At 60.2% G+C, this 17,495-nt stretch overlaps 2 protein-coding genes across 2 annotated transcripts; both read left to right on the top strand.

Moving 5' to 3' along the window:
* The first annotated feature begins 10 nt into the window (after positions 1 to 10).
* LOC113940381 (actin, gamma-enteric smooth muscle) lies at positions 11 to 6,454 on the top strand. Its single transcript, XM_027631518.1, has 9 exons — positions 11 to 2,050; positions 2,840 to 3,012; positions 3,104 to 3,232; positions 3,314 to 3,424; positions 3,944 to 4,028; positions 4,124 to 4,285; positions 4,379 to 4,570; positions 4,848 to 5,029; positions 6,194 to 6,454. The coding sequence occupies exons 2-9, from the start codon at positions 2,887 to 2,889 to the stop codon at positions 6,335 to 6,337; spliced, it is 1,131 nt and encodes a 376-aa protein (XP_027487319.1). The 5' UTR covers positions 11 to 2,050; positions 2,840 to 2,886; the 3' UTR covers positions 6,338 to 6,454.
* An 818-nt stretch (positions 6,455 to 7,272) lies between these two features.
* LOC113940382 (deoxyguanosine kinase, mitochondrial-like) lies at positions 7,273 to 12,327 on the top strand. Its single transcript, XM_027631519.1, is given in 8 exon segments — positions 7,273 to 7,379; positions 8,243 to 8,355; positions 9,326 to 9,504; positions 9,962 to 10,109; positions 10,822 to 10,863; positions 10,866 to 10,939; positions 11,040 to 11,139; positions 11,719 to 12,327. Coding segments are annotated over 8 exon segments (807 nt in total). The 5' UTR covers positions 7,273 to 7,291; the 3' UTR covers positions 11,782 to 12,327.
* Positions 12,328 to 17,495: the final 5,168 nt, after the last annotated feature.

Here is a 17,495-nt window from a genome sequence, read left to right as displayed (position 1 = left end):
GGATCCCGCAGGGATGGGGGGATCCCGCAGGGATGGCGGGATCCCGCAGGGATGGGCGGCCTGGAGCCCACCTGCCTGTCCCCACAAATCCCGCGGGGGAGGAGTGATGGGACTTGGAGCTGCCGAGCGGGGCCAGGGGTTGATGCTCCGCGCTTGCGCCAGCCCGGGATTCAGGGGTGTCTCTGAGGTTTTGGGTTTGTCCCCTCACCTTGGAATGCCATGGGGTCCTGCCACCAGCCCCTGCCATAGCCGTACCCTCCCCGCGTTGGTTCTCTCCAGCCTCTGCCTCCATCCAACCCCTCTTCCCACCCCCACTGCTGGGTTTGGGGTTAATTTTTTGTAAGGTGGTTTTGGTTTTTTTTTTAACAGCCTTTCTTCTCGGTGACCTCATGTCTGGCAGGATCCCAAGGGATCCGGGGTGGGATGTGAGGCAGCAGAAGGACCCCGGGGCAGAGGGTTTGGGGGGGGACACCAAGTACATGGCCAGGGGACAAATCCAGCCTGAGATTTCCCGGGGAAAGGGAATAACCAGGACAGAGCCATCCCTGGGGGACTGGAGGTGTGAACAGGCTGGGAATGGTGGGGAGACACTGTGTCCCGTGGAGTGACAGCCCTGAGTCTGCTCCCTCCTTCCAGGACAGAGCCATCCCTGGGGAATGTTAGAGGTGTAAAGAGTCTGAGTGCTGGGGGGACACCGTGTTCCATGGAGTGACAGCCCAGATTCTGCTCCTTCCCCCCAGAACAGAGCCATCCCTGGGGGACACTGGAGGTGTGAACAGTCTGGAGTGGTGGGGGAGACACTGTGTCCGTGGGGTGACAGCCCAGATTCTGCTCCCTCCTTCCAAGACAGAACCATCCCTATGGGGTGTTAAAGTTGTGAACAAGCTGGAGGGACACTGTGTCCCTGCCCTGCCCCACAGGGTGACAGCCCAGAGTCCTCTCCCTGCAGGACTGTGGGGGACACAGGACCTTTGGGTCCCTTGGTGGTGGTGGGACCTGCAGCTCCTTCCCCTGCTCCAGTGCTGGGATGTCCCTGAGCACAGGGAGCATCCTGGGCCCCCTGGCCTCAGTTTCCCCTTGTGCCCCCCAAGCTCCCCGAGCTCTGGGTGGTGGTTCCTGGGCACCTCTCCTGCCTCCCCTGGGTGTTCCAGAGAGCTCCCAGTGTGGGCCCGTTGCCCTTAAAAAGGCAGCAGGAGTTTGGGAGCTGCTGGTTGGCCTCTGCCAGGGCCACAGGCCTGGCAGCTCCACTCCCACTGCCAAGGGCTGGGGGTGGCTGCGGCCCCCCCCGGGCTGTGTCCAGGCAGGGGGGCCAGGGGCCAGCACCCACAGAGCCCCGTGGAGCTCCAGGCTCATCTCACCTCCCAGATCCTCCTGGGGGCACCCACAGTGTGGGGCTGGGATTCAGACTCACAACTCCTGGCCTGGCTCGGGCTGAGGATTTGGGGAATTGAGGGGCTTTGGGACACCAAAAGCCTAAAAATGGGGGTGGAGAGAGAGAAAACCACAAAGAGAGGCATCTCCAAAGCGCAGAATTCCGGAGATCCCGGGGAGCTGAGGCCGGGAGGAGGCGATGCACTGACCCAGGGCCTTTCCAGCAGTGCCAAATTCCCACCCCAGCTCCGGGCTGTCCCCACGGTGGAGCCCCCACACCCACCTCCCCCCGGGTGGGGTTTCTCCATGCTCTCCCCAGGAACTGGAGTTACTTCCACCTCCCTTTTCCGAGCCTGTCACTTATAAGGACTTGTGTCTCACTTGTTTATCGGAGCGGAGCATAAAAGGAACAGACTCACAACTGGGCCGTTGCCTCCCAAAGCATCCCCACATACATTTTTCCTACAATAATTAAAGTGCTGGGTCCTACCACCAGCCCGAGGTCAATTTAATGAAATAAAACACCTTATATGGCCATATGGCCAACACACCATCACTGAGCCTATTTAGGGTCTTTGTTTAGAGAGGATCCGCCTCTGAGGTTCCTCGGGCTCGCTGGTATTTATACCCACGGCGCAGCGGGGCTCGGTCCCAGAGGAAAGGAGCTCTCGCCTCTGTGGTGAGTACTGCCCTGCCCTGCCCTGCTTCCCAGCTCCTGGGAGGAGAGGGGAAGGAATAACACCCCGGGGGGGTTTTGGGGTGCCCCAGCCTTTATGGGGCGGCCCCAGCTCAGTTTGCATGGCACAGAGGGGGTGCCAACCCCGGGGGCTTCCCAGAGGTGACAAGAGCTGGGCTGCAGCCAAGGCGGGTTGTGCTCTTCCAGAAATCCCTGGGATTTGGGATTTTTTGCTTTCTGGGCTGAGGCCCAAGGCAGGTTGTGCTCTTCCAGAAATCCCTGGGATTTGGGGATTTTTGCTTCCTGGGCTCCTGCAAGGTTTTTGCTGCTTCCCTCTGGATTTGGGGGCACATACCCCAGTGTAGTGGGGGAACCCCCTGGGAAGGTTTGGGTTTTTTCCCATTACTGGGAGCAGATGCAGCAGGAGGCTGCTGAGACAGAACCGGATGAGGAGGCATCACCTGACACCCCTCTGCCCACTTTTGGGGGGCACCAGCTGGGCTTGGCAACACCGGAGCTCCCCGGGGGGGGCTTTGGCACCGATTTTGGGCACCAGCTGGAGAAGGATGGAGAAGCAGCACCAGCGTGGAGCAGCACAGGGGGAATGAGCATCACCCCACTCCCAGCATCACCACACCGGGGTCAGACTGGGTGGCCAGCCCTCGGCACAGCCCACAGAGGACTTTGTGAGACTGCCCATTCCCAAGGACTCCAACCCTTCCAAATGGATGCAGTGCCGCGGGAGAATCCCCTCCCCCGTTCACCCTTAACGCCATTTCCCCCCGGCCCCAGCTTTTCCCCCAGGTCCCCCCTGAGCACCAACCACTCCCAGCCCCACCATGTGCGAGGAGGAAACCACTGCCCTGGTCTGTGACAATGGCTCCGGCCTCTGCAAGGCCGGCTTCGCCGGTGACGACGCCCCGCGCGCCGTCTTCCCGTCCATCGTGGGGCGGCCCCGGCACCAGGTGGGTACCCAGGGGGGTGAGGGGCAGCCCCCACCCTGCTCCAACCCCTGCAATGAGGGTAACGAGGCCTTGTCTCTCCTGCTGGCGTTAGGGTGTCATGGTGGGCATGGGGCAGAAGGACAGTTACGTGGGCGATGAGGCGCAGAGCAAGAGGGGCATCCTCACGCTCAAGTACCCCATTGAGCACGGCATCATCACCAACTGGGATGACATGGAGAAGGTGAGACCCCCAGCCCTGGGATGGGGAGAGGGCACCAGCCCCAGCTTGGGTGAGGCCCCAATTGTCCTTTGCCTGCCGTAGATCTGGCACCATTCCTTCTACAACGAGCTGCGCGTGGCCCCCGAGGAGCACCCGACCCTGCTCACCGAGGCCCCCCTCAACCCCAAGGCCAACCGGGAGAAGATGACTCAGGTGAGGTGCTGAGGGTCCCCCGGGGGTGGGGATGGACCCTCGGAATCCGCAGGAAGGTCTGGGGGGTTGGGGGTTGGGTGGGGTGGAGGAGCAGGCGGTGGGGGCAGTTTGGTGTGGGATAAGGGCAGAGATCCTGGTGGGAAGTTCACCTGCTTATGTAGCCCCAGGGGTCTCTCCAGAGCGTGGCCCTGTGGGATTTGCCACGCAAGGCGCTGCCCCACATGTTGTCCATGCCATGCACAGCCCCACATGACTCTAATGCAGTGACTCACATTTCCATGGGATGTGTTGACCCACATTTCCCACACCACACACCCACTCACGTTTTCCATGCATTTTCCATGATCCACTTGTTCTGTTCAATGCACTCACCCCCATGCCCGTGCAACCCAACCATCCACCTGTTTTTCCATGCAATGCAACCATCCCTGTGTTTTTCCATGCAGTGGAAGGCACAGCCCCTGTGGGTCAGGCTGGGACCCCCATGCTCCCCCTTAACCCTCTCTCTCTCCCTCCCAGATCATGTTTGAAACCTTCAATGTCCCCGCCATGTACGTCGCCATCCAGGCCGTCCTCTCCCTCTACGCCTCCGGCCGCACGACCGGTGAGTCGGACACACCTTTCCCTGGGGTTTATCTGTGATGGGGAAGGCACCAAACCACCTTGGAGCCCCCTCCCTCACCTCTCTTCCCTGCCCAGGCATCGTCCTGGACTCCGGGGACGGCGTCACCCACAACGTGCCCATCTACGAGGGCTACGCGCTGCCCCACGCCATCATGCGCCTGGACCTGGCCGGGCGGGACCTCACCGACTACCTCATGAAGATCCTCACCGAGAGGGGCTACTCCTTCGTCACCACCGGTACGGGGTCAGGGAGGGGCGTTATGGGGTCACGGGGACCCTGCGGTGCCGCGGCGGCACCGGGTTGAGCCCCTTGGCCGTCACCTCCTGCAGCCGAGCGGGAAATCGTGAGGGACATCAAGGAGAAGCTCTGCTACGTGGCCCTGGACTTCGAGAATGAGATGGCCACGGCCGCCTCCTCCTCCTCGCTGGAGAAGAGCTACGAGCTCCCCGACGGGCAGGTCATCACCATCGGCAACGAGCGCTTCCGCTGCCCCGAGACCCTCTTCCAGCCCTCCTTCATTGGTGAGCCCACCCCCCAATTCCTGGTGGTCACTCTGCATCCCCACCACCCCAAACAGCTCCTCTGGGTGCCCCGCAGAGGCGTTTTGGGGCTTTCCCAAGCGCTTTGCACCCCAAGTGGTGGGATAAACCCCAAACAGCTCCTGTGGGTGCCCCATAGAGGCGTTTTGGGGCTCCCCTAAACGGTGGGACAAACCCATGGATGGCTCTTTTGGGATGCCCGGAGGAGACAGGTGTGGGGGGGAGTCAGGGTGCTGACACAGCCCCCTCCCACCCCCAGGCATGGAGTCTGCTGGGATCCACGAGACCACCTACAACTCCATCATGAAGTGCGACATCGACATCCGCAAGGACCTCTACGCCAACAACGTGCTGTCGGGCGGCACCACCATGTACCCCGGCATCGCCGACCGCATGCAGAAGGAGATCACGGCACTGGCCCCCAGCACCATGAAGATCAAAGTAGGTCCTGGGGGGGGCAAATTGTGGCCACCAACACAACGGGATGAGGTTCACCAAGGCCAAGGGCCGGGTCCTGCCCTTTGGCCACAACAACTCCCGGCAGCCCCACGGGCTGGGCCAGAGTGGGGGGACAGAAAGGGACCTGGGGGGACTGACTGACAGCAGCTGAACATGAGCCAGGGGGGCCCAGGGGGGCAAGAGGCCAATGGAGCCTGGCCTGGCTCAGGAATAGTGTGGCAGCAGGAGCAGGGCAGGGATTGTGCCCCTGCCCTGGGCACTGGGGAGGCCACCCCTGGAGTGCTGGGCCCAGCTCTGGGCCCTCAGTTTGGGAAGGATGTTGAGGGGCTGGAGCAGGTGCAGAGAAGGCAACGAGGCTGGGGAAGGGTGTGGAGCACAAGTGCTGTGAGGAGCAGCTGAGGGAGCTGGGGGGGCTCAGCCTGGAGAGGAGGAGGCTCAGGGGAGACCTTCTCACTCTCTGCAGCTCCCTGACAGGAGGGGGGAGCCGGGGGGGGTCGGGCTCTGCTGCCAGGAACCAGCAGTAGGACAAGAGGGCACAGCCTTGAGCTGCCCCAGGGCAGGTTTAGGTTGGATATGAGGAAGAAAGTTTTTACAGAGAGGGTAATCAGACATTGGAATGGGCTGCCCAGGGAGGTGAGACTGGATGTGGCATCAGTGCCATGGTGTGGTAACCACGGCGGGGTTGGATCAAGGGTTGCACTTGATGATCTCTGAGGTCTTTTCCAACTCGGTTGATTCTATGATTCTATGATTCTTGCTCTCTGCAAGAGAGACAGGAGAGGGGAGCTGGGAGGGGTCGGGCTCTGCTGCCAGGAACCAGCAGTAGGACAAGAGGGCACAGCCTGGAGCTGCCCCAGGGCAGGTTTAGGTTGGCCATGGGGAAGAAGTTCTTCCCAGAGAGAGGGATGAGCCCTTGGAATGGGCTGCCCAGGGAGGGGGTGGAGTCCCCGTCCCTGGAGGGGTTTAAGCAGAGCCTGGATGTGGCATCAGTGCCATGGTGGGGGGGACAAGGTGGGGTTGGGTCACAGGTTGGACTCGATGATCTCAGAAGTCTTTTCCAACCTCAGTGGTTCCATGAGTCCTGTCCCAGTGCTGGTTTGGGGGGTTGGATCCAGGGGTGCACCCTGATGTCTCCTGTCCCCACAGATCATCGCCCCCCCGGAGCGCAAGTACTCGGTGTGGATCGGCGGCTCCATCCTGGCGTCCCTCTCCACCTTCCAGCAGATGTGGATCAGCAAACCCGAGTACGACGAGGCCGGACCCTCCATCGTCCACCGAAAATGCTTCTAAGCCCCCTCTCCACCCTGTGGTGGCCACCCTGGCCCGGGCTGGGGGGCCCCACTCCTCCTCCTCAGCCCCTGCTGCTCCTCCCTCCCCCCCACTGCGCATTAAAAAGCCTTTTCTCCAGGGTCTGCCCCTTCTCTGGGAGATTTGGGGGTGGGGGGTGACAAGGGCATCAGGGGGAGCTGAGAGGAACAAGGGGAGGGCTGGGGGACCCCCAACCTCATGGTGGTGTCCATGAGGTCATGCTGATGGCCCTGACTCTGCCTCGATGCCCCCAACCCTCTGTCAGTGCCCTTGACCCCATGTTGGTGCCCCCAGTGTTACGTTGGGTGTCCCCAACCTTGTACTGATGCCTCCAACACCACGTTGAGGCCCTCGACCCCACGTAGGTGACCTCGACCCCTTGTTGGTGACCCCAAACCCCTGTTGATGCCCTTGACCCCATGCACGTGACTCCAACCCCTTGCTGGTGACCCCAACCCAGTGTCTCGATGCCCTTGACCCCGTGTTGGTGACCCCAAACCCATGTTGATGACCCCAGCCCCATGCTGATGTCCTTAACCCCCATTTGGTGACCCCAACCCTGTGTTGGTGACCCCAGCCCCACGTAACTGTCCCTAACCCCATGTAGGTGACTCCAACCCTGTGTCAATACCCTTGTTGGTGCCCCCAACCCCGATGATGCCCTTGCCCCCATGTTAGTGCCCCCAACCCCACAGCGCTACACCCACCCCCATTTTTGTGCCCCACCCTCTCCCTCATTGGCCGCTCACGTGGTGGGCGGAGTCTCATTTACATAAATTACAACACCCCCCCCTCCCCTCTCCGCCTTTCCGTGGCTGTTTCCTTCCCCCCTTCCCTTCCCCCCTTCCTCCCCCTCCCCGGCATTTCCTCTCCCGCCTTTCATTCCCCCCCCCGCCCACTTCCCGCGCGGTGACGTCACGCGACCCGCTCATTAGCATGTCATTAGCATGTGACGCGGGAAAGGCGGAAGCGGGGATGGGGCGGTGCGGGGCCGCCCTGCGCCTGGCCCTGGAGGGGAACATCGGTACGGGGGGACAGGAGGATTTGGGGTGTGATGGAGGAGCGGGGGGGGGCACAGCCTGGAGCGTCCGGGGTGCCAGTTAATGGCGGCAATTAATTAATTGTTGTTGCTGGGGGGGGTCAAACCGCGCGTTGGGGTGGGGGCACCCGGGCTGCCCCTGTGTTTGCTGGGGGTCGGGACAGAGGACCCCCGGGCTGCCCCTGTGTTTGCTGGGGGTCGGGACACAGGACCCCCGGGCTCACCCCGTGGCTCTGGGGTGTGGGGCTGGGGGACGCCCAGGCTCACCCTGCGTTCCCGGGAGCCGGGATGGGGCCGCGTTCAGGCTCGTCCCCGCGTTCCTGGGGGTCCGAGCAGGGGCACACCCAGGCTCACCCCACGCTACTCGGAGCCGGGATGGGGGGACATCCAAGCTCAACCCGTGTTACCGGGATCTGGGACGGGGGACACCCAGGCTCATCCCATGGCCCTGGTATTTGGTGGGGGGGACACCCAAGCTCATCCCACGGTCCTGGGAGTCAGAGCAGGGGTACCCCCGGCCTCATCCCATTTTTTCCCAGGAGCTGGGGTGGGGGACACCCAGGCTCACCCTGTGTTACCAGGACCTTGTGTGTGGGACACCCAGGCTCACCCCACATTCCCAGGAGCTGAGATGGGGGACAGCCAGGCTCAACCTGTGTCACCATGAGCCAGCACAGGGGACATCCAAGCTCACCCCACATTCCCGGGAACCAGGATGGGGGAACACCCAGGCTCACCCTGCGTTACTGGGAGCTGGGACAAAGGAACACCCAAACTCCCTCCACATCCCAGGAGCCAGGAAGGGATGGACACCCAGGCTCACCCTGCTCTCCTCCCCCCTCCCACAGCCGTGGGGAAATCGACCTTCCTGAAGCTGCTCGGAGCCACCTTCCCGAGATGGCACCTGGTGACAGAGCCCGTGGCACAGTGGAGGAAGGTGCCGGCCGGGGGCACTGCCCAGGTAACAGGAGCAGCTCCAGCTCCATCCCAGCTCCATCCTGGCACCCTGGGGACGTGGGTGTGGGAGCTCTGCCGTGGGGACACCCCGGAGCTGGGGTGGGAATTTGGCACTGCTGGAAAGGCCCTGGGTCAGTGCATCGCCTCCTCCTGGCCTCAGCTCCCTGGGTCCCTGGAATTCTGCGCTTTGGAGATGCCTCTCCTTGTGGTTTTCTCTCTCTCCGCCCCCATTTTTGGGCTTTTGGTGTCCCAAAGCCCCTCAGTTCCCCAAATCCTCAGCCTGAGCCAGGCCAGGAGTTGTGAGACCGAATCCCAGCCCCACACTGTGGGTGCCCCCAGCTCTCCACCCTCCCTGGGAGGATTTGGGAGGTGGGATGAGCCCAGCCTCCCATGGTGCTGATTCTCTGCCTCCAGCTCTCGTCCCCAGAGCAGAGACATGTTGGTGTGGATGTGTTTGAGTGTCTTGTAGCAAGTCCAGGGGGACATTTCCAGAGGGACCCTCAGTTCCTGGGCAGTTCTGCCCGAAGCCAGAGCCAAGGCAAGATCCTGCTCATTAGCAGGTGTCACCTCTGCTCTGGTTGAAAAACAGAACAGTTTGGAAAACCCTGGGAAGATTGCTGCTCCCTGCTCTAGTTGCTAGCCCAGCTTTGGCCCTGGTGGTACATTGCTAAACCTTTACCATGCGGTGGGACACTTTTAGGGGGGAGCTCAAAGGAGATGTGCTGACCACTCCAAGTTTTCCTTCCCTTTCTGCTCAATGCAGACTTAATTTGGAGAGGGAACTGGAGGTGGCACAGAGAAGTACTGAAGGTGACTCCATCACTGTTCTGATCAAAGGCCGGGTCAGTGGGTGCTGTCCCCTGGCCCCCCTGCCCCAGCACAGCCTGGGGGGTCCGGAGCCACCCCCACACCTTGGCAGGGGGAGCAGAGCCACTGGGGGCCCCAGCCCTCATCTCACAGCTCTCCCTCTGTAGGAATCCACGGGCTCCACCAACCTCCTCCAGATGATGTACCAGGAGCCGGCCCGGTGGTCCTACACCTTCCAGACCTTCTCCTGCATGAGCCGGCTGAAGGCGATGCTGGAGCTGCCAGAGGAGCCCCCTGGAACCCCTCACCCCGTGAGGGTCTTCGAGCGCTCCGTGTACAGCGACAGGTACCCAAAAAATGGGAGGGAGGAGGGATGAAGGGATTGAATGGGATATGGGGCATCCTGGGACCCCCAGGCTGGGCGGAGCCGCCATCCCTGTTGACACCTGGAGCGATGCTTAACTACAGGAATGTGAATCTTGGATAATTTGGGGGTTTCTGTATCCTCTGGATAATTTTTGGGGGGTTCCATCCTCATCTGTGTCTGATGTCTCATCTGCCCCACCCTCACCTGTGTTTGGTGGCAGCGTGAAGCCCTGTGGGGGGGTGCTGAGCTTGGTGGGGCTGAACTGTGCTGGACACTGCACATTCCAGTCCCAAATTAGGGATTTTCACCCTAATTTAACCACCTGCAGTTCCTGATTGGTGGATAAAAGGTGGAAGAATGTCTGTGAAGCCCCCTGGGCGTGGGGATGACTTGGGGATCCTGCTGCCAACGGGTCCCCTCTCCCTGTCCCTTCCAGGTACATCTTTGCCAAGAACCTCTTTGAGGTTGGGCACCTGAATCCTCTGGAATGGGCCATTTACCAGGACTGGCACGGCTTCCTGCTGCAGCACCTGGGCCCTCGTGCCACCCTCCATGGCTTCCTGTACCTGAGGGCAACCCCACAGGTGGGTGTCCGTGGGAACAGGGATGTGGGAGGCATTTGGATCCACCTGGATATCCCGGCAGGCACATGGAATTGCCCAAAATGTTGGGGTTTAGCCATAAATCGCCGCCCTAGAGGAGCAGGGCTTGCTCCTGTTCCCATGGGAATGTTGGTGGGAGTTTTGCTGTGGATTCTGGAGCAGGTTTTGGGGAGGGAGGGCTGCAGCATCTTCTGGGGTCCCTCCCATGGGAATGTCGGTGTTCTGGAATGGATTTTGGGAAGGGAGAGCTGAGCATCTTCAGGGCTCCCTCCCATGGGAATGTTGGTGAGAGTTTTACTGTGGAGTTTTCTAGGCAGATTCTGGGGAGAGAGGGCTGAGCATCTTCTGGGATCCCTCCCATGGGAATGTCAGTGAGAGTTTTAATGTGCAGTTTTCTAGAGCTGATTTTGGGGAGGGAGGGCTGAGCATTTTCTGGGTTCCCTCCCATGGGAATGTCGGTGTTCTAGAATGGATTTTGGGAGGGAGGGCTGAGCATCTTCAGGGGTCGCTCCCATGGTACTGCTTTACCTGATGCCCACATCCCTTCTTTCTCCCGTTAACCTCCCGTGTCTCCCGTTAACCTTCTGTTTTCCTGGATCCCCTTAACCTCCCATCTCTCCCATTGACCTCCTCTCTCCCTCTGTCCTGTTAACATCCCTCTCTCCCGTTATCCCTGTTTCCCGGGCGGGCACAGACGTGCCTGGAGCGGCTGCGGCGGCGGGCGCGGAGCGAGGAGGGGGGGGGATCCAGCTGGGATACCTGGAACAGCTCCATGCCCAGCACGAGCACTGGCTGGTGGACAAGACCACGGAGTGAGTCCCAGTCCATCCCTGTCATCCAGCAGGCTCTGGGGTGACCCCCTGGTTTGAGGGTTGTTATCTGGGGGGTTTAACCCCTCCTGTCCGCCCCCAGGATCCACTTTGGGGACGTGCAGCGCGCGCCTGTCCTGACGCTGGACGTGGAGCAGGACTTTGAGCACGACGGGGCTGTGCAGGGGGTGCTCATGGCACAGGTGAGGCGGCACAGCCGGTGCCACCGCGGTGCCCGGAGCGCTGAGAGCACCGGTGGAGTGTGCTGGCCCCAGAGCCTCTGCTTCTGATTCCCATGGGAAAAATCATTCCCACCTCCTGGGTCCGAGTTGGTTGAAATCTCAGCCCTCCTGGTGCCATCCCAGTGCTGTGATGGTGCCATCCTGATGCCATTCCCTACACCATCCCAGTGCCATGATGGTGTCATCTCAGTGCCATCCCTGCACCATCCCACTGTCATCCCAGTGCCATCCCTACACCATCCCGCTGTCATCCCAGTGCCATCCAAGTGCCATCCCTACACGATCCTGGTGTCATCCCAGTGCCATCCCTGCACCATCCCACTGTCATCCCAGTGTCATCCCTGCACCATCCCACTGTCATCCCAGTGCCATCCCTGCACCATCCCACTGTCATCCCAGTGCCATCCCTGCACCATCCCACTGTCATCCCAGTGCCATCCCTGCACCGTCCTGGTGCTATCCCAGTGCCATGATGGTGTCATCCCAGTGCCATCCCAGTACCATCCCAGTGCCCCCCTCTCAGCTGGATTCTCCTTGCAGGTGGAGGCCTTTGTGACGTCCCTCGGAGCCGATTCCTCACCGTCACATCCCGGTGCTCTCTGAGCTCCACCTGGTACCCTCTGGAGCTGGGAAAGGGCATCACCCGCCTGGAGATCCAACACCAAGGACAAGGGACAAATCCTGGTCCCCAACTGCCCCCTCAGCCCATTTATTCTGGGTGAGGGGTGGATTTGAGGCGCTCTGGGGTGGTTTTAAGGCAGATAATCAGAGGCGCGGCCATGGGATGAGTTTTGGGGTGTCCGGGTGGACTCCCCACACTCCCCCTGTGCTTGTGGGACCAGCTGTGACCCTGTGTTTCCCCCCATACTTCGGGGGACAGGTGAGACCCGTGATCCCATGTTTGCCCCTGTATATGGGGGACCAGCTGTGACCCCATAACCCCGTGTTTCCCCCCATATCTGGTCACAGTCGTGACCCCTCCCCATCTTTTGGAATCCCCAGCTGGGGGTGCTCCATAGGGTGGGTTTAATGCACTGGTTAAATTCCCATGGAAAATGATCATGGCTCATGTTTAAGTTTCCCCAATCCCTGTATTTAATTATTTTATAGGTATTTTTTTTCCCTTAAATTAAAGCAAATCAATGTTGAGCTTTGTCTGTGCCTTGAACAGGGCGGGGAGGGAGTGGAGGGTTGGGGGGGCTCCAGAGGGGGCTGTCCCATGGAGGGGACATTATTCCCTCAATTTTGGGGTGTTGTGACCCCACAGAGTGAGGGGACAGAGTCCTGGGCTCTCCTGGGTGTGGGCCAGGCTGGGCTGGGATTGGGGGAAAACTGAGGGGCTTTGGCACCTGCTGGGTGGGTTTTGCTGAGAGGGGGTTGAGTCTTTAGGGGAACACCTGAAGGGGGGTGGGGGATGGTGGGCAGCCCCCCCCTGCCTTTAGAGGGGCTGCAGTGGGTGTGTGATCCTACATAAACACAGGGGGGGCACCTGCCCTGGGGTAGTGGGGGGGAGGCTCTGGAGTGAGGATCTGGGGAGGGGTGGGGGGGGCGGGGGGGTAGGACGTGGGCCGGGGATGGGGGGGCCTGGGGGGTGGGGTGGGGGGGGGGAGGGGGGGTTTGGGGGGGGGGTTGGGGGGCACAGGAGCCAGGCAGCCACCCCCAGGGTTTCCTCCAGCAACCCTACAATAACACAGAGCAGGACCTGCACAGACCCCACTAATGACCCTACAATAACAGAGTGGGGATGCTGACAAGGACCCACAGCTGACAACCCTACAGTTGTTATTGTAGCCTCATGGCTACGACCCTACGATAACAACCCAGTGCCCCCCTGACATCCAGCAGCCCCAAAATAACCCAGTGCACCTCCACCTGACAACCCTATAAAAACAACCCCGTGAACCCCACATCCAGTGACCCTACAACAACAACCCTGTGAACCCCACATCCAGTGACCCTACAATAACAACCCAGTGCACCCCCACATCCAGCGACCCTACAATAACAACCCAGTGCACCCCCACATCCAGTGACCCTACAATAACAATCCAATGCAGTGCACCCCCACACTCACCGACCCTACAGCAACAACCCTGTGCCCCCCCACCCGATAACCTCAAAATAACAACTCTGTGCACCCCCACATCCACCGACCCTACAACAACAACCCACTGCCCCCCACCTGACAGCCCTATGAAAACAACCTGCTGCACCCCCACACTCAGCGACCCTACAACAACAGCTCAGTGCATCCCTACCTGGCAACCCTATAAAAAAAAGCCCCGCAGTGCACCTCCACATCCACTAACCCCACAACAAACCTCCGTACAACCCCCCTCCCCAAACCCCCCCGCCCCGCTTCCCCCAGACCCCTCCACCACCACCAGGACGCTCCCCCGTAACCCCAGAGGGTCTGGGTGCCCCCCAGTCCCAAAGCCTGCCGAGGGGGTGCCCGCGGGCGCTGCCCCGGAGCCCCCCGAGCCCCCCGGAGCCCCCCGGAGCCCCCCGGCCGCCCGGCGGGTCCCCCCGAGCGGCGCCTGCAGAACAAAGGAAGCAGCAGAGCAGGAGCAGCAGCACCAACGTGCGGCTCCTCCGCGACACCCTCGGGGTGCGGGGGCACCTCCAGAGCCGCCCCCCCGGCCCCGCTTTTCCACCCCCGCCGTCCCACCCCGCCGTGCCAGCGCTTTGCCCCGGGGGGAGCCTCCCCCAGCCCCCCGTTCCCAAGGGGGGGGGCCCGGACCCCTTTTTTTCCCGGTAAATCTCTCTCTCTATAATTTTTTTTATTTTTTTTTGGGGGGGGTGGTGGTGTCGGTGGAAAGTTGCCGGTGCGCGGCTGAAGTTCGTGCGGCGGCGGGGTGAAGTTGTGAGAAGCCGGCGTGGTTTTGAGGGAGAAAAAAAAAAAAAAAAAAAAAAGAAATAGGAAAAGGGGGTTGGAAAAAATCAGGGGGTGGGATTACGAGGAGGGGGGCGGTGGGAGGGGGCAGCACCCCGTTGTGGTGGGGGGGAGTTTGGAGAGAGGAGAGGTGGGGAGTCAGAGGGGCCGCCCCCGGGGTGGAATCGCCGTAGGAATTAAAAGTCGGGGTGACTCCGCTCGGCTCTGTCCCCACAGAACCGTCCGGGGTCCCCAGGGAGGGGACACGGTGACGCCGGGATGTCCCTCCTGCCGGGCACCCGGCTCTGCCAGCCCAGTCCGGCCGCCGCGTCCCCCCCGGCCGGGGGGAGCCCCCAAATCTGACGGTCACCCCCCAACTTAGATGGAGAGGCTTTGCCGTGAGGTGAGTCCCCCCGAACCCCCCGTGCCCATCCCCCTCCTTCCCACACCTTCACCTTTTTGGGGTGACTCTTGGCCTCTTTGCAACGTCACAGTGACTTGGAGGGGGCTTGTCGGGGTGGGCAGGGAAAGCCCCTTCTTGGCTGGTTGATGGGTTTATTTTTTTAAGGGTACTTCCCTGAGAAATGGGACTTTCTGCTGCCTTAAAAGCCGCTTTGATGTTTCAACCTCCACCCCCCCACCCCAAAAAAATCTCAGCTCATCCCTGGGGCATTCCCAAAACACCGCCGTGGGATGTGCGGGACAAAACCCACCTTTATATTGAGTTTCTTGGAATTTCTTGATATAAAAGAGCAAAACGTTGCGTGAAACCCACCCAGGAGCAGTCAGGGGGTCCTCCAAAAAGCAGGGGGTGGCAGGGAGGGGAGAGCAGAGCCGTGCCCGAGGGGAGCATCACCGAGCTAACAAGTCTTGGCATTTTCTCCACTAAAAATTCCAACGCCTTCCAATGCCGGTTTTACCGGCCAGGGTGGTTGGAACTGGGATCTCTCAATTCTGTGCCCGTCATGCCCACGCAGGAGACATGGAGAAAGGGGGGCTGCTCCAGCTGTGGGGTCTGCAGCTGGAGAGGTGGGAGGGAGGAACATCTGCTCGAGGGTTGATTTTTGGCGCTTTGCCACCCCAAAATTTGCTGCTGCTTGGCTTTTTGGGGGGGTTGCGGGGGTTGAGCCTTGCGCCTCTGAGTTGTGTCCGGCAGGTTTTTCCCTTGGGATGGTGGGATGGGGCGGTGGGGACATGGAGACAGGTGGCTCGGCTGGCATTTGGCACATGGCAGGGCCGGGGAAAGACTTTGCCCTTGGCAAAGCGCCAGTGAGCGCGGCCGGTGGTGAGGATTTGTCCAGGACACTTTTCCATGGAGCATGTGCTAAAAAAGAGGATTTATAAGGATGTTGCCGGAGCCGGGGCCGGCAGTGGTGGGATCCCCCTGGGAATCCAAGTGCCCGTGGGTCCCTGCCTGCTCCAGGCTGGTCCTGGCGGTGCCGGCAGCCGAGTGAGGGGTGTGTCACGATTCCCACGTCCCGGCGCCTTTCCCGGGGTGGTTTGGCAGACGGAGCTGTCCGGGCTGCCAGCCCCTTCCCAGCACCAGTTCCACCAGTTCCTCCGGCTCAGCTGGGCCCGGGAAAACTGGCATCTCCCCTTGCACCTCCATCGCTGCAGCCGAGCTCCTGCAACCTCCCTTGGGGTCCATTTCCGTGCATCCCCATCCAGAGGGTTTGGGAGAGGAGGAGGAGGGAAGATATCAGAGGTCAAGGTTTTGCTTTGCTCCCCATCCTGTGACACTACTGGACCCTCTCCTGCCCTCCCAGGCGGCTCTGGATGCCTTTCCCATTTGCATAACTAATTAACATCTTGAGAACCCTCTCATTAATTCCATGGAATACCCGGCAAAGCCTCAGGAGCTGCCGGTGTCCGCCCAAACCGCCTCGCAAAGGCCGGGGCCGCCAGAGGGGAGGGTGCTCCGACCCAGCTCCCTGAGCTCTGAGGGGACAAACCTGAAATAAACCCCAAAGAAAACTCTATTCCTGGCAGGAATGGTCACACCAGATCCCCAAAACCCCTTTTTGGAGGGGGATGGGATGGGATGCTGCTCATCCCTGGTGCATTCCCAGCGTTGGGAAATGAACAGCTCAGCCTGGAGCTGGCAGGCTGTCCCTGGGCCGAACACTGGAGATTAGGGATAATCTCATTTAAAGCATTACTAATAAAAGTTACTAAATTTGTCTATCTTGAGGGGTTTCCCTGGAGGCTTGAGGTGGGATTTCTTTTTTCCTCCAGCCTGAAATCGCCCCAAAACATGTCTGGCATCTCCAAAAAAAGCATGGGGGTGATGGGTGGGATGAAGGATCGGCTGGGGTTTGGCTTGTTTCTGCCCGGTGCATCCCAGTGTCACCTGCAGGACATCACCCAGGATGTTCCCGGATAATCTGGAGCGGTGCCTTCGTCTCCATGTATTTGTTGGGAATATTTCAGCTCTAGGCTGTGATGGGAACAGCTAAAATTACTCGGGAGCAAATCCCATTGGGCTGGAGGAGGAGGGTGGGAGGAAAGAGGCGCCTGCCGGAACGAAATCCCTGCCGCGGGTTTGGCAGGGACTTGTTGCACGGCAGAGCCGAGCTGGGCCGGGAAAAGGAGTTCTGCAGCCATCATGCCAGGCTGGAAATTTGGGGAAAACCAGTTCCCAGCACCAGTTTATCCTATTTATTCCCGTGGGAGCCGTGTTGCTCGGAGCAAAGGTCGGATCCCGGAGGGCTCCGGCTTTGCAAGAGAGCTCTCGGCTCACGTGTGGCCTTTTCGGGAAGAGATGAGCTCCAGGGAATGTCTCAGGGATGGGGATGACGGGTCTGTGCTTGTGTTTTCCACCTGGATTTGGGATCTGGTTTATCTGTCCCACTGTGCTTTACACAGGCTCTGGGATTGCTCCTTCTGCCGCAAATCCCCTTGGAAAACAGTTTGCACCGGGATGCTCCTGGGAAACCTTTGGGAATTTTCAATTTGTAGCGGTTTTGCCAGCAATTTCGCCAGGAATAGGCTTGGAAAACTCCAAGCATTCCTGGAGCATCACCTGGATGGGTAGTTTTCGGGGAATTCACTTTCCCATTCCCCTTTTTCCTTCTCCCCCCCTACTAAATATTCCTGTGCATCCTAGCGAGACCTGCCAGCTCCAGACAAGGGTTGGAAAAGCGGAGCTGATCCCACTGGGACTGTTTCAAGGATCCAGCCCTGGCTTAACCCTTTCACCAGCCCACTCTCACCACTTTTCCCATGGGAAAACATCCCCACTCCCCCTTTTCTTCACTGGGATCTGGATTTTAGGGAGAAGGGGGCAGATGGATGAAGTGAAGATTCTTTGGAGGGGGAATTTAAATGTTGCAAAGCTCTAATGTCCCCAAATCGATGAGGGACCCAAATTATTGATGTCCCCAAACTGATGAGGGCCTGAAATTAATGATGTCCTTAAATTATTGATGTCCCCAAATTATCAATG

The sequence above is a fragment of the Corapipo altera genome, unplaced genomic scaffold (genome assembly GCF_003945725.1).
Source record: "Corapipo altera isolate COAL_440 unplaced genomic scaffold, ASM394572v1 128335, whole genome shotgun sequence".
Lineage (NCBI taxonomy): Eukaryota > Metazoa > Chordata > Aves > Passeriformes > Pipridae > Corapipo > Corapipo altera.
The sequence above is the reverse complement of the archived record's forward strand: the minus strand, read 5'-3'. Positions and strand labels throughout refer to the sequence as shown.